Raw genomic sequence first — 13887 nt, 5'->3', positions numbered from 1 at the left:
TAGGAGGAGGGAGAAAAGGATAGAGAGGAAACATCAACTGTCTTTAAAAGAAGAGTCCCAGAGCTACCATAATTTTTTTGCTTCCATGCCATTGGCTGGAACTTAGTCATATGACCACACCCAACTACAAGGAAATCTGGGAGATGTAGACTTATTCCAGGCGTCTATGTTCCAGGTAAAATTGTGGGCTCTATGCCTATGAAAGAAGGATAGAGCAGATATTGGGAGTCGTAGCCTCTACCTTAAATTCCTCCAGGTGCAGGACTAGCCGAATAAGCCACACCATTTGGTCTCTGTCCCTGGTCATATGTGTCTCACCTCAGTGGTCTCCACTGTGCGTCTTCTCCGCTGGTCCCACAGGGCATTTGTAGTTATTAGCCTTAGCTTTTACCTTTGCGTCCCTCTTTATTTCCTCATGAATGATGCAGAAATAGCCCTTCATTTCGTCTTTGCACTTGACAAGCCCCACGGCCTCACTCAGCTGCTCGCGAGAGGTGCCTGATGTTTCAGGGATGCGCTAGACCACCTCCCATACAGTGACTTGCTAGGGGACTCCCAGGACTCAGCATACAGACAAGCTCATGGTGATGATTTATTACAGCAAAGGATACAAAGCAGAATCAGCAAAGGAAAAAAGGGGCATGGGGCAAAATCTTAAGGAAACCAGGTGCATGTGTCCAAGATTCCTCTCCCAGAGGAACGTGTTTAATCCCCTCCAGCAAGGAGTTGTCACAACACATGTGAGATGTCCACCAGGGAAGCTCATTAAAGACTCAGCAGCCAGGTTGTTACTGGGGGCTGGGCATGCAAGCACACTCTGCCTAGCACGTACCGAAGTTCCAGACGCCCGGCAGGGAAGCAGGTGTTCAGCATAAGCCACATGGTACAATATGGGCCACACTTATTCGTTCTGGGAATGGAGGGAGCCCTCCCCGAACCCAGGCTCTCAGGTGCCAGCCAGAGGCCAACTTGGCAAGCAGGCTTTTTTTTTTTTTTTAAGGAATGGTTTAATATTAAAAGACACCTAGAAATGTAATTCACTGTATAAACAGAATAAAGCAGAATAACCAAACAGTCCCTGTAGTAGAGGAGGAAAAACCAGTTTTGTCATTCGACATCTCTTCATGATCAAAACTGCAAGCAGGCTTTTAGGATAGAAATCTCAGGCCTGCTTTTTTAACTCTGCTCTGCACAATTGATGCATATTTTCTATAACTATATAATAATTTCAGGTTATGGAGCCAGGGACACCGGGTTTGAATCTTGTCTCTGCCATTTATAAAGTAGGTGTCCTTTGCCAAGTCCCTTTCCCAATCTGTGCCTCGGTTTCTTCAGTTACAAGAAGGGAATCCTCTCCCTCCTCCCTCTGCCCTCCTCCTCCCTCCTCCTCCCAGGTTGTTGTCAGGATTAGATGTAATGTGTACAGGGTGTCTGGAATGCTCTCTGAGTCGAGCTGTTACTGTTAGTCTTTTTTTTTGGCGGTACGCAGGCCTCTCACTGTTGTGGCCTCTCCCGTTGCGGAGCACAGGCTCTGGACGCGCAGGCTCAGCGGCCATGGCTCACGGGCCCAGCCGCTCCGTGGCATGTGGGATCTTCCCGGACCGGGGCACGAACCAGTGTCCCCTGCATCGGCAGGCGGACTCTCAACCACTGTGCCACCAGGGAAGCCCACTGTTAGTCTTTTTCCTCCCTGTCTGTGTTGGTGTGTGATATTTTGGTCCAATGCCCGGGGCAGAGGGCAGTGTGGTGGAGCTGAATTAAGGTGGAGTAGAAGTAGGGGGTCTTCTCTTTGTCCTGGGTCAAAAGGGGGGCCCACTCCCCACCTGCCCTTCCTCTGCTTTCTGTCTGGAGGGGCTGGCATCGGCGTTCTGCATCAGTGGACCCCCCGGCACATTGGCTCTGGTTGAGTCTGAGTGATCAGGGAGGGGGAGGAGACTGAGGGTGGGCTGCTTGTTTCCTTGGCTCCTTCGTGGGGGTTTGCACATGTGGGGTGTGGCTGTGCCCCTCTACCCAAGGTCCTGTTGGCTGCACTCTCTGCCCTCACCCTCTCCAGAAGTGGTGACAACTCTTGCCTCTAGTTCTGTCAAGGGAGGTGGGGAGGGGTGGGGACAGCCCCCCTCTCTTGCTTGGTGGGTGGAGTGGGGCGGGAGCAGAGGAAGGGATACTGTACTCTCGCTTTTGGTTTCCCGAAACCTGCCCCTACCTTCTGCATTAGCCCCTTTATTAATCTCTTCTCAGTTACGAATCTGACAGCCTTCTGTTTCTTGCGGAGTCCTGCTAGGACGAGGACTTGGGACACTTTGATTAGAGCCCAGGCTGAGCCATTCAGTAGCTGTGGGACTGGGGCCAAGGTATCTAGCAGGTCATCAGCCAGAGGGCTGGTGTCTAACCCTTCTCTGTACTCCTGGCTGGCTTTGCCGAGTACCTTGGATATGGCAAGTTGAGGGTCTCAGTCAGACTCAGACGCCCGTAGCAGCCAGGCAGGAGCCTACTGAGTGCCGAGGGTTGAATGGGGCCTGGGAGACCTGGCGGACACAGCCCTTGCTGAGGTTCCTGGTCAGGAATGCAGATGGTGTGGCCAGAGCTTTTGATTTTTTGAGGGAAGCTGGAAATCCAGATTTTTATGTGAACTCTTCCGTGTTTTAAATGTTTGCTCAGGTTAACAAAACCAACAAACTACCAAACGACAACGAAAACACCCTGCAGGCCAAACAGTTTTTGCCTCAATCAGTTTCTGTCAAGCCACCTGTCCTGGCCTGGGACTCTGCCCTCTGCTCCCTGGAAAATCCTTCCTGGTGGGACATTGAGGACAAGGCTCTTTTGACCCAGCTAAGAACTCTCAGGATTAAGTAAGTAGGGGTTCTTCCAATAGACAAACGTGTTATAGATAGTCTAAGAGCAAGGGAATCTAGAGATTGGCTTTAAGGTTCATCTGATTCTAAAATAAATTATACTTTTGCAATTATGATCAGTACTAGAATGAAAATGACTTTCAGTCATACAGAGGCCTGGACTGAAGCCAACTGCACTTGTGTACCTTTTTTGTAGCCCTCACAGTGCCTAGCACAGTGTCTGGCACATGGTCATTGCTTATTGGGTGTTTGATGAATGAATGAGTGAGTGAGTGAATGAATAATGAACGGATGGAGAATGGCTCTTTGCTTGGCTCACAGAGAAGGCTATCGTGTCAATTTAGGTTGAGGGACATGGAAAAAGGCTTCTCTAGGCAATTCCTGAAAGAGAGCAAAGGAAATGAGGCTTCAGTGATCATTCAGAGCCTAATCTGCAATCATTCCAATTTAGGATGTTTCACGTATGCTGCTTGTATTTTGTTTAGTTGTTATATTTTGGTAAATAAGAGTTCTTAAGCACTGAACTATTAGTAGTTAACAGTGCTAGGGGTAGAGTAAGTTTTTAATAAACTGTAGTAGTTGTTATTTTACTTTTAATGAACTTTAGGAGTTGTCTTTTAGCTAAAAAAAAAGCAGCAGTCTGTTCAGAATAGGGCTATTCTTAGAGGATTGCCGCCACCTAGTGGATTCTCTGGAGAAAGACAGGAAGTTGAAGCCGACTGCTCTTGGGCTTGATGTAGTTGGCTTTTCCAATTCAACACTTTAATAAGCGCGGGGGTGGGGGGTTGGAGAGGGGAGGGATGGAGATGAAAATTGCACAGTCCTCATCCTCCAGGAGCTCACAGAAACCACAGGGTGAGAAGGGACTTGCGAGATGTTGGTTCTCGAACTCTCATCCTCAGAATTCTGGTGGGAGAGGGTTGGGGAACAGGATAACTCATTAAAAATAAACTAACGGAGAAATTTCGATAAGAATTTTCCTTCCATAAATTTTTCTTAGACTTTAGATGTCTGCTACTGCTTACTCTAGCGGATGCTATAAACTAAGCATTAATGAACAAGTATTTAGTTAAGAACCTGAAACGTGGCAACAGATGTTCACGCTTAGTTGGACAAGTCTTTTTTGTGGGCACACATGCTCCCGACAGGGATTCCTGTTGTGCTTCATCGTGTATAAATTTGGTAGTACTTAGCAAGTTAAACTTCACGGAGGCGAAACTTGTGTGTTAGTTCACCACTTGGATCAAGGACTGAAACGAATCCTTTTCTCAGAGCACTTTGAGCTGAAGCTGTGACTTCTGAGGGCTACCCTTCAGGGCAGGGTTGGGACCCGGCTCCACCACCCAGCCACCCCTCTGGACCCCTCGGCTCAGGAGCTATTTTGTGGAATTTCTAAGGTGAAGGATGTGGCCTGGTTTAAACACAGGCAGCTTTTAATTTTAAGAACAAATTTAGTCAGTAGGAGCTGAATAATGCAAGTCTGATTTGGAGTGGCTCAAGAAACCGACTTGGGGTCCAGCCTTGGTGGTGTGAGCTAGGAGCTGAAAGCAGGCTGTTTTGCTTGTATTTTAATTGCTCTCATTTTATATCATTTATTCATCTATACTTCTCTTAGGCAATATTTTGCTGAACCCATTTAAACTGCTCATTGGTCTTTTTTTTTTTTTTTTTTTTTTTTTTTTTTTTGCGGTACGCGGGCCTCTCACTGTTGTGGCCTCTCCCATTGTGGAGCACAGGCTCCGGACGCGCAGGCTCAGTGGCCATGGCTCATGGGCCCAGCCGCTCTGCAGCATGTGGGATCTTCCCGGACCGGTGCACGAACCCGTGTCCCCTGCATCGGCAGGCAGACTCTCAACCACTGTGCCACCAGGGAAGCCCTCATTGGTCTGTTTGACACTTTCTTAACTTGTATTCCATTCTTTCTTATAGAAACAACACACGGTCAGGAGTTTTATCTTAGAACAGTACACGTGCTTTGCAGGCTCCTCATTTCTGCATGTGGGTCTGGGGCTGCCTGCTTCTGCCTCTGGTGAACGGAGCTGGATGGACAGTGTCTGCAGAAACACCTTGTGGCATTGGGAGTGTGGGTCGTGGAGGTGGTCCCGCTCTCGCTGTGGCCCAGTTCTCTTCTCCGAGCGCAGGTCCCTTTGGCGCTGCCCCTCATGTCCTCCCTTCGTTGACTTTCCTTTTGTTTGCTCCACTCTGTTGGGACTCAGCAGATGCCCCTGCTCTCACTCTGGCCTCCTGCCCACTCATCCGGCCGACCTCCATTGTCAGTTCTTCCTGGGGCTCCTCCCTCACCCCCATGCCCCCATTCAGTATCCCTGGGCTTCTATGGCTTCAGAATATGAGATTGGGGGCTTTATCTTTGGTGGTCACCCACTCTACCATTGCTCTTCGGCCGCTGGATGTTCCTGCGGGCGTCTGGTCCTCCACCACACGGGGGCGCCATTTCTTGGTGACTGCAGTGATGCTGCTCATAATGGGCCTGTCTGCCCCTGCAGTCTTGGCTACCCAGAGCCCTCACCTCTGCTCTCAGCGTGCGGGCTAAGGAAGTGTCCAGTCCACAGTCACCCACGGGTGCCCCACTGGAGGCTCCTCCACCTTCTCCTGCTGTGTGGGAGTGGGGCAGACCCTGCCACTCCAGACCCCACCACCCCTCTGCTCCACCAGCCTTGGGGAATCCCTTTCTCTCTTCTAAGGGCCACCCCCCTCTGCCTCTAGACCAACTCCAGTTTCATTCCTTCATTAAGTCCTACTTTTCCAAACCGTATCCCTGGTGGCTATTTTGTTTTTTCAGGTACGCCCCAGAAACCCAAAGATGATCCTACCCTTTAGATCACCAACATTTGAGATCATTCAGAATGCGGTAGGGTAGCACCTTGAGACACAGACCCACCTCCTGCTCCTATTTCCCTTTCCCCCAATTCTTCCGTTCAGGCAGAAGGTGGACCCTGAGCTCATTGCCTCAGAGGGTTTGTGGCAGGATCGCCAGGCCGTTCAGTGATGCTGCAGCCTGCTGTGTGTTGATGGCCTTGGAGCCAGGGAGGGCTGCACCAATGTACAGCGACAGTCCCCTCTGTAGAGTGACGATCCCCATGGTAGAAATGGGCTGTGCTCTAGAACAACTGTCAGCCACTTATTTGGAGTTGAGGATGCATTTCCCAGACTCCTCCAAAATTAAAAAAAAAAAAATTCTATCAGTGTTGTCACTTAGCTGTTTTTTGTTGATTTTGCTTTTTTCCTTATGAAGGAAGCTTTTGTACACAGAAAACACAATTATGGCTACTGTAGATTCTTCCAGCACAAAAAGAATCTGGTCTAGAGGTGAGGAAACTTGAGAACTAGGTCATTTATACATGAATCTAGGGGAGTGGGATATGAGCCACCCCTGTTTGGAGGGCATACACTTGGAGTCCCTAATAACATTGGGACTATAGGAGAGCCCAGCTTTCCCTTTGGGGTCATGAGAAAAATCCCCTTCAGTGTCCAGAGCCCCAAAACTTTGGCTAATAAACAACCTCAGTCCACTGAGTTCACCCCAAATGTCTTGAAACAGTATAGTTTCCTTATTGGGTAAGGGTCTTTTATTCCTAAGAAAACTTAAATATAGAGATGCTGAACCAGTCATCCCAATATTTTTGTGTGGTGTTTGGGAATTATCTTTGACTATGTGGTGTGTAAAGTACTTGAAATATTTAAGAGAATTTGGCATATTCGCGAATTTAATAAACTGAACTTGAGTATTTGATTTTAGTCTTGTAATTTTAAGTTAAAAGGTGTGGGAGGGTTTGGTTGAATATATAAATAGGTGGTTAAGATACCTTATGAGCCACAATATTCATGTTTGTTATATTTGTTAAGAGTCACGTAAGTATGTAGGTAGGTTTTGTCAGACAAATGACAGAAAAGTTTATAAGTGAAATTGAAACATAGTAAATTTTTAGTATATCACAAATTACTGTAGTATTATGTTATAGATTAATGTATTAAGTTTATAAATGCAATTTTAAATGCTTAGGGAGATTTAATTAAGTTTGCAAATGGGACAAAACAATCAAAAGCTTAAAAGTGGTTACAAATTTTGCTATAGAGTACTAAGTAGATTTGCATATTGATAGAGTATAGTAGAATAGTAAGATTTTAAAAAAATTGAAGTACAGTTGATTTACAGTGTTGTGTTAGTTTCAGGTGTATAGCACAGTGATTCTGTTATACATATATGTGTATATATGTATATATCTATTCTTTTTCAGATTCTTTTCCCTTGTAGATTATCACAGAATATTGAGCAGAGTTCCCTGTGCTATACAGTAGGTCCTTGTTGCTTATCTATTATACATATAGTAGTGTGTATATGTTAATCCCAAACTCCTAATTTATCCTCCCTGCCCTTTCCCCGAGTATAGTAAGAGTTTTAAGTTGAACTTATAAACTTCAGATTTTGTAGTTTGTATCTTTAGTTAATTCTGAGATCCCGGAATAATAACCTGGGAGGGGAGAGGGAAGAGCTTCCTTTCTTTTTGGGTGGAGGCAAAATGTGCTCTACCTCCCTCTTTGCACCTGCTCCCAGGCCCTGGGGCTGTCTCCTGATGCCCTCTGCACCCTCCTCCTGCCCCAAGAACTCTCCCCACACCTGGCGGGAGTCTACCCAGGCACGGTCTTTTTCCCACAGTGATGAGCCTCTTCTCTTGGCCAGTCACACCTCCCACGCCCCCAGGACCCTTGATCTCAGTCAGAAGTGAGGAGGTGGATAGGCAATGGGATGACTTTATCCTCATTGGTGAGTGAGTGATGCTCAGACTCCTAGGGGTGTTACTAAAACTCAAAGGAGGACCTTACTAACCTGAATGAAACTCTAATAAGAATTTGAGTCACTGAGATAAAGTTGAGTGTAAACATTCAAAAGTCCCAGGTTGTGACTTGGGGAAGAGGGTACCACACCTGCTAGTCTGTTCCTCTGGTGTGTATCTGGCCTTTGTCTAGCTTCTCTCAAGTGCTTCCCAATTTTCACAGTTTCTTCCACTTCTTTGCTTTTTAAAATTGAATATATTTGATATATAACGTTGTGTGAATTTAGAGTATACAACATGTTAATCTGATATATTTACATGTTGTAATGTGATTGCTGTTGCAGTGATATTTGGCGCCTCTATCATATTACATAATTATCATTTCTTTTTAGTGGTTGGGATAATTAAGTTTTAGTCTCAGCAAGTTTGATGATTGTAGTACAATATTGTCGTGTATATTCACTGTATCGTGCATTGGCTCTCTATGACGTATTTACTTCTCATTGCAAGTTTGTACCCTTAAACAACAGCAGTCTTATCCCCTCACTCCCCATCCTCTGGCAACCACCATTTTACTCTGTTTTTCAAAAGTTTGACTTTTTTAGATTCCACATATAAGTGATATCACACAGTATTTGTCATTCTGTATCTGACTTATCTCAGCATACTATGCTCAAGGTCCATCCATGTTGTTGCAAATGGCAGGAGATCCTCCTTTCTCATGCCTGAATAATATTCCATTGTCTGTGTATACTACATGTTTTTTTTAAAATCCATTCATCCATTGGTCATTTAGGTTGTTTCCATATCTTGGCTATTGTGAATAATGCTGCAATAAACATGGGAGTGTATGTATTGCTTTGCAATCCTATTTTCATTTCTTTTGGTATATACTGATCTTATGGTAGATCTATTTTTAATTTTATGAGGAAACGCCATACTGTTTTCCACAGTGGCTGGACCAATTTACATTCAGACAGTGTATAAGGGTTCTCTTTTCAACACCTCCTCGCCAGCACTTGTTGTCTCTTTCTTCTTGATGATAGCCATTCTAATAGATGAGATGAATCCCATTGTTTTTTTTGCGGTACGCGGGCCTCTCACTGTTGTGGCCTCTCCCGTTGCGGAGCACAGGCTCCGGACGCGCAGGCTCAGCGGCCATGGCTCACGGGCCCAGCCGCTCCGCGGCATGTGGGATCCTCCTGGACCGGGGCACGAACCCGCGTCCCCTGCATCGGCAGGCGGACTCTCAACCACTGCGCCACTAGGGAAGCCCCCCCCCCCCCCATTGTGGTTTTGATTTCCATTTCCCTGATGCTTAGTGATGATGAGCATCTTTTCATGTGCCTGTTGGCCATTTTGATGTCTTCTTTGGAAAACTCTTTAGTTCTCTGTCCATCTAAAAATTGGATTGTTTTTTGTTATTGAGTTGTATGGGTTTTTAAAAATATATATTTCAGTTTGGCATGTACTTCAGTGATTAGAATGAAATCCCCCAAGAACAGTATCTGTAGCCTTCATCACATATTGCTAGTAAAGTGCCAAGGACTCCAGAGAAAACACACTAAAATTTTGTAGTATGAAATACCTTTTATACCTATAAAGGTATGACATAACTCTACCATAGAGTGGGTGTGGACCAGGAGGGCCAGAGAGCTCCTGGAGGCCCTCGGGGCTCAGGAAATAACCTTTCAGTGGGATACAAAAAGCAAGGAAAGCGGGGAAGACTGAGAGGTGACAATCTCCAACCATATGAACCACTTCTCCTTCCTGGGCTTTTTGGAATTGGGAAAGATTTGTAGATGTGGAACCACAGGTGTCACAACAATATGGCCCAGAGATCCTGGGAAGGCAGCTCCTGTAGCAGGATCTGCCTGCGAGACTAGATTCCCTCTGTGTCAGCAGAGGGAAGAATTGGTAGACAGGTCTAAGTTCTGTCCACTCACTGAAGACCCTGATTGAAGGTCTAAGTCCTGACTTTTGAGGCAACCTCCATCTGTAGGCTTTATGTGTGAGAGGTGGCCCGAAATCCTGCACATCTCATATTGGTCATGCATATGCCAGTGTGTTTTCTGACTACTGAAATATAATAAAACAGTGGTCACAGTGTTTTGTTTACCCTTTATTTATGATTTAAAATATTTCCAGGAATTTTAGAATTTGGAGAATATATTACTGCCCAGCAATATTCCTTGAAACAAAAATCTAAGGGAATTTATAAAAATTTGCCTGGATCTTTGCCTAACAAATGCAATGGGAGAAAGGCTAGTGCAAAAATCAGGCAAGTTTCTGTCCCATACACACAGAGAGGCTGCCGATACCACCGCACATAGAGCGTATGTTGTGAGCAGCTTTCTGAGTTGTAGGAGGGCTTATATGATCCATATACGCTATTGTCCTTATTACTTAAGAGGCATTCGTGCATCCAGCCAGCCAGAAATTTACTGGATATCTACTCCATGTCGGGCACTCAGATTATACAGATTGTAGTTAAGACATGGTCCTTTATTCTCAATTAGCTGATATTCCACTAGAGGGAGCCAAATATATAGATAAGCACAATAATCGTGTTGAAAGTGCTGGCATAGGAGTCTGGGCAGAAGGTGTGTGTGTGAGGTGGGGAGGGTAACAGAAGAAACTGGACAAATCTGCCCCAGGATGGGTCAGGAAAAGTCTTCATAGGAAAGGTGTCCCTGAGCAGTGTTTCTGAGGCTTCTTACCCAGAATAAGGAGGCTGCTGAGGTGAGCACGGAACTGTGAGGCTTCTGTGTGAAGCTAACTGGAGAGACGGAAGATGAGACCTCTGGCCTGAGCCTTTTGACTGTTGCACGTGGACACCACAGAGAACGGCACACACATCATCAAAGCCTGAGCCACGTGCAAGCGATGTCTGGGTAACACAGTTTTTAGAAATTCTCCTCTTTATTGCTACATTCATATAAAAAGTTTGGTATATTTGGGTGGGCAAAAGAAAGCCACAGTGTATATAAAGAAAGTTGTAGGAGGTTAAAAAAATATGTGGTTTCAGTGTTTGGAAAAGCAGTCACGGATTGTTTCTTTGGTTTAGTTATCCAGGCGATCGAAATTCTGGGTTTGAAATTCTTGGAAGTCCTCTGGGATGGTGTCTGCAAAGGAGAACAGGCACAGGGGGATTAGAAAGGCTCCCTCCAGCCCGCATCCTGGTGCATCTCACGCTGGGAGGCATCCTGTAGGGGTTGCTGTCAGCCCACCCAGCAGGCCCCCAAAGACACCACTTCACGCCACACCCCCGGCAGCCATTTTCTACCGCCGCTGCTTTGCAAATTGTTGGCTTAAAGCCCAGGAGCGCTCATTCACAGGCCTAAAGGAAAAATGGATTTTGAGTTTATGATTCTGTGTGAGCTGTATGAAAATGAAGGCTGCCTGTCAATTAAACCTGCCTGAATCTCTCACTGAACCCACGTTCTAAGTAAGCCGAGCAGTTTAATTCTCTGGGGCTCAATTTCCTCACCTATCAAATAGGAGAAATGAGATCTGCCTTTTACTTGGATGACACAGGGATTCTCAGGTTTCGGGAATATGTGGCGTGAGCTTGTGGCTTCTGGAAGGGATGTGTGGCACCCCGATAGGGTGGCATTATTGGATTTTTTTTCTAGTAGTGATAGTATGCAGCGACAAGAATGTACGTTACCATTGCAGCGATATTTGAGGTTGGACCAAATGATGTTTTCCTGGGAGAAGCAGAACACGCCGAGCCGGCCTCCACGCATGGTGGTGTCTATGGTGACCCCCGAGTCAGCCACCAACTCGGAGCCTTCATAAAACTGCACCCTGTGGACAACACAGCCAGAGCGGGTCTCCGTGAGTAGGTCTCCAACCAAGGTTGGGGGAAGCGCCTGTCGTAAGACCTAGGGGTCCCAATTCTTATCCACCTGCATCTTTGCTCTGTTTCATACTCTACTTTTCACAGACCTGGAGCGTGCTCCCGCTGCTGTGTTCCCCCCTTTCCCTACGAGACTGGAAGCTCCATGAGGTCAGGGACCACCTGTCCACATCTCCCCTCTTCCGTCTCTCCAAAGGCCTAGCATGATGCTGGGCACCGAGTTCAACTCGCTGGGTACTCGCTGATGAGTTAAAGAGAAATCACAATACGACTCAGGACCGAGAGGCTTTGTGACTTCACTGTCCAGTGAGTTACCTTGTCCAGACCTCATGCTTGAAAACCACTGCTTTTTTCTAGGTCGAACTGATAACATTTGGTGGAATCCCAGAGCAATGATTCTCCTCGGGAGGGACGGCACTCCCTAAGCAGGGTTTGAGACATTTGTCGGAGCATTTTGAGCTGTCACCGTGGCATTTAGTGACAGAGGCCAGGGGTGCTGGGTAGCTTACAAGGCCCTGGAGAGAAAAATCAAAACTTGTCCTGCATCCAGACACTTTTGGGGTGCTCCTCCAGACCCTTGGGTAGGTGAAGAGACTGTTTATCTGGGCTTAGAACCTAACTCTCTCTCACTTGTGAACATCAAGTAGTTTTTGCGCTGGTATTAACTGATTTTCCAGGGTAAATTGAGAAACTGAGTACAGTCGACCCTGAAACAACATAGGCTTGAACTGCATGCGTCCACTTATATGTGGATTTTTTCCAAATACTACTTTACTATGTGATCTACAGGTGGTTGACTCTGCAGATACTGAGCCGCTGATACGGAAGGCCGACTATGGGACTGGAGCATCTGCAGATCTTTATCCCTGGCGGGGTCCTGGAACTGATCCCCTGAATTGCTCAAAGGTCAGCTGTACTTTGTTTTGTTTAACAATTAAGCTGTTTACTATTTACTTATTTTATTGGAGTATAGTTGACTTACAATGTTGTGTTACTTTCTGCTGTACAGCAAAGTGAATCAGTTACACCTCTACATATATCCACTGTTTTAGATTCTATTCCCACATGGGCCATTACAGAATATTGAGTTCCCTGTGCTATACAGTAGGTCCTTATTAGTTATGCATTTTATATACAGTAGTGTGTATATGTCAATCCCAACCTCCTAATTTTTCCCTTCCCCGCCCCCCATAGCCATAGATTGTTTTCTACATCTGTGACTCTACTTCTGTTTTGTAAATCAGTTCATTTGTACCTTTTAGGTTCCACATGTAAGTGATGTCATACAATATTTGTCCTTCTCTGTAGCTGTTCACCATTTTAGAAAGTCACATTACCACTGTTGTGTCTACAACACACCAATCTGTAGTAGGACATCGCCTCTGCCGTGATTCTAGGCACAGGCGCCAATGTCTGTCTCATTTTGTGTTGGGTGTGGTTGTGTCCAAGCATTTACACGATTTTGTTATAAATTTTTATTTCTCTATTAGGGATCAGATTGACTCTCTAAAATAATATGTGCAGGTAGGTTATATTTTCTATGATTTCATTTTGGGACACAGAGGGGGCATCTCAAAATATGTCATAAAAAAGGGGCATTAAGCTTAACAGGGCTGAGAACATGATCATCTTACTGTGAGACAGATTACATTCGATGTAATGTCTCAAAGAAGGACAAAATCTGAACTAGCCCTCATGATTCGCTTTTTTCCCACTCAGCAGCTTCCTTGCCCCCGGTCAGCAGAAAGCAATCAGCACCCTTCCTAAAAGTGCTACATAAGCTGGCATGGGTGTTGATCTGTAAGTTTGAGGAATGAGAGAGAAAAGTACACCGACTAAATTTCAAAGATGTAGTGCTAAGGCATCCTAGCTTCTGAGAACAGTTGTTTGTTTTTTAAATAGTCCTACAGGGAAATAAGGCAGATTACATCGGCTCACATGAAGGTCAGTTCATGCCGAGGGTGGGACGTGCCGTCACTGTCAGGCACTGGGGAGACCAAGATAAAATGAGACATGGGTGCTGCCCTCGTGGAGTTTATCAGACCGTGAGGGACTCACTGCAGCGTGAAATGTTTGTGGGTAAGTGATGATACAGGGCCCAGAGGGACCACATGGGGATGCGGATGGGAGAGTCAGTGCACGTCTCACCTCACACGGGTCAGCGTGGCAGAGGGGAATCACCGTTCTGGTGCCCCGGTGCCAAGGCCTCCCCCACAGAAGGTCCTTCTACCCCCAGTTTGGCCCTACCATCCAGGCGGTCAGTCTGAGCCGGGTGTCGTCCTCCCACCTCTTTTCTGGGAGCCTGAGGTCCTAGCATGTCCTCGGGGACCCTCGGCTCAGGGAAGCGGAGGCTCCGCGATGCAGAAGGAGGATGCGCTTT

At 46.2% G+C, this 13887-nt stretch overlaps 1 protein-coding gene across 1 annotated transcript in view; it reads right to left on the bottom strand.

Moving 5' to 3' along the window:
* Positions 1-10129: 10129 nt before the first annotated feature.
* The window catches only part of THBS4 (thrombospondin 4), a 50222-nt gene continuing 46464 nt past the window's right edge, over positions 10130-13887 (bottom strand). The window contains exons 21-22 of the mRNA XM_060143201.1: positions 11316-11455; positions 10130-10770 (exon numbers count right to left, since the gene is read on the bottom strand). Coding sequence (XP_059999184.1) covers positions 10709-10770; positions 11316-11455 — 202 coding nt within the window. The 3' untranslated portion in view covers positions 10130-10708. The remainder of the gene's footprint in view (positions 10771-11315; positions 11456-13887) is intronic.

Source organism: Lagenorhynchus albirostris, chromosome 3 (assembly GCF_949774975.1).
Source record: "Lagenorhynchus albirostris chromosome 3, mLagAlb1.1, whole genome shotgun sequence".
Taxonomy (NCBI): Eukaryota; Metazoa; Chordata; class Mammalia; order Artiodactyla; family Delphinidae; genus Lagenorhynchus; species Lagenorhynchus albirostris.
This window is presented reverse-complemented; position numbering and strand designations above follow the sequence as displayed.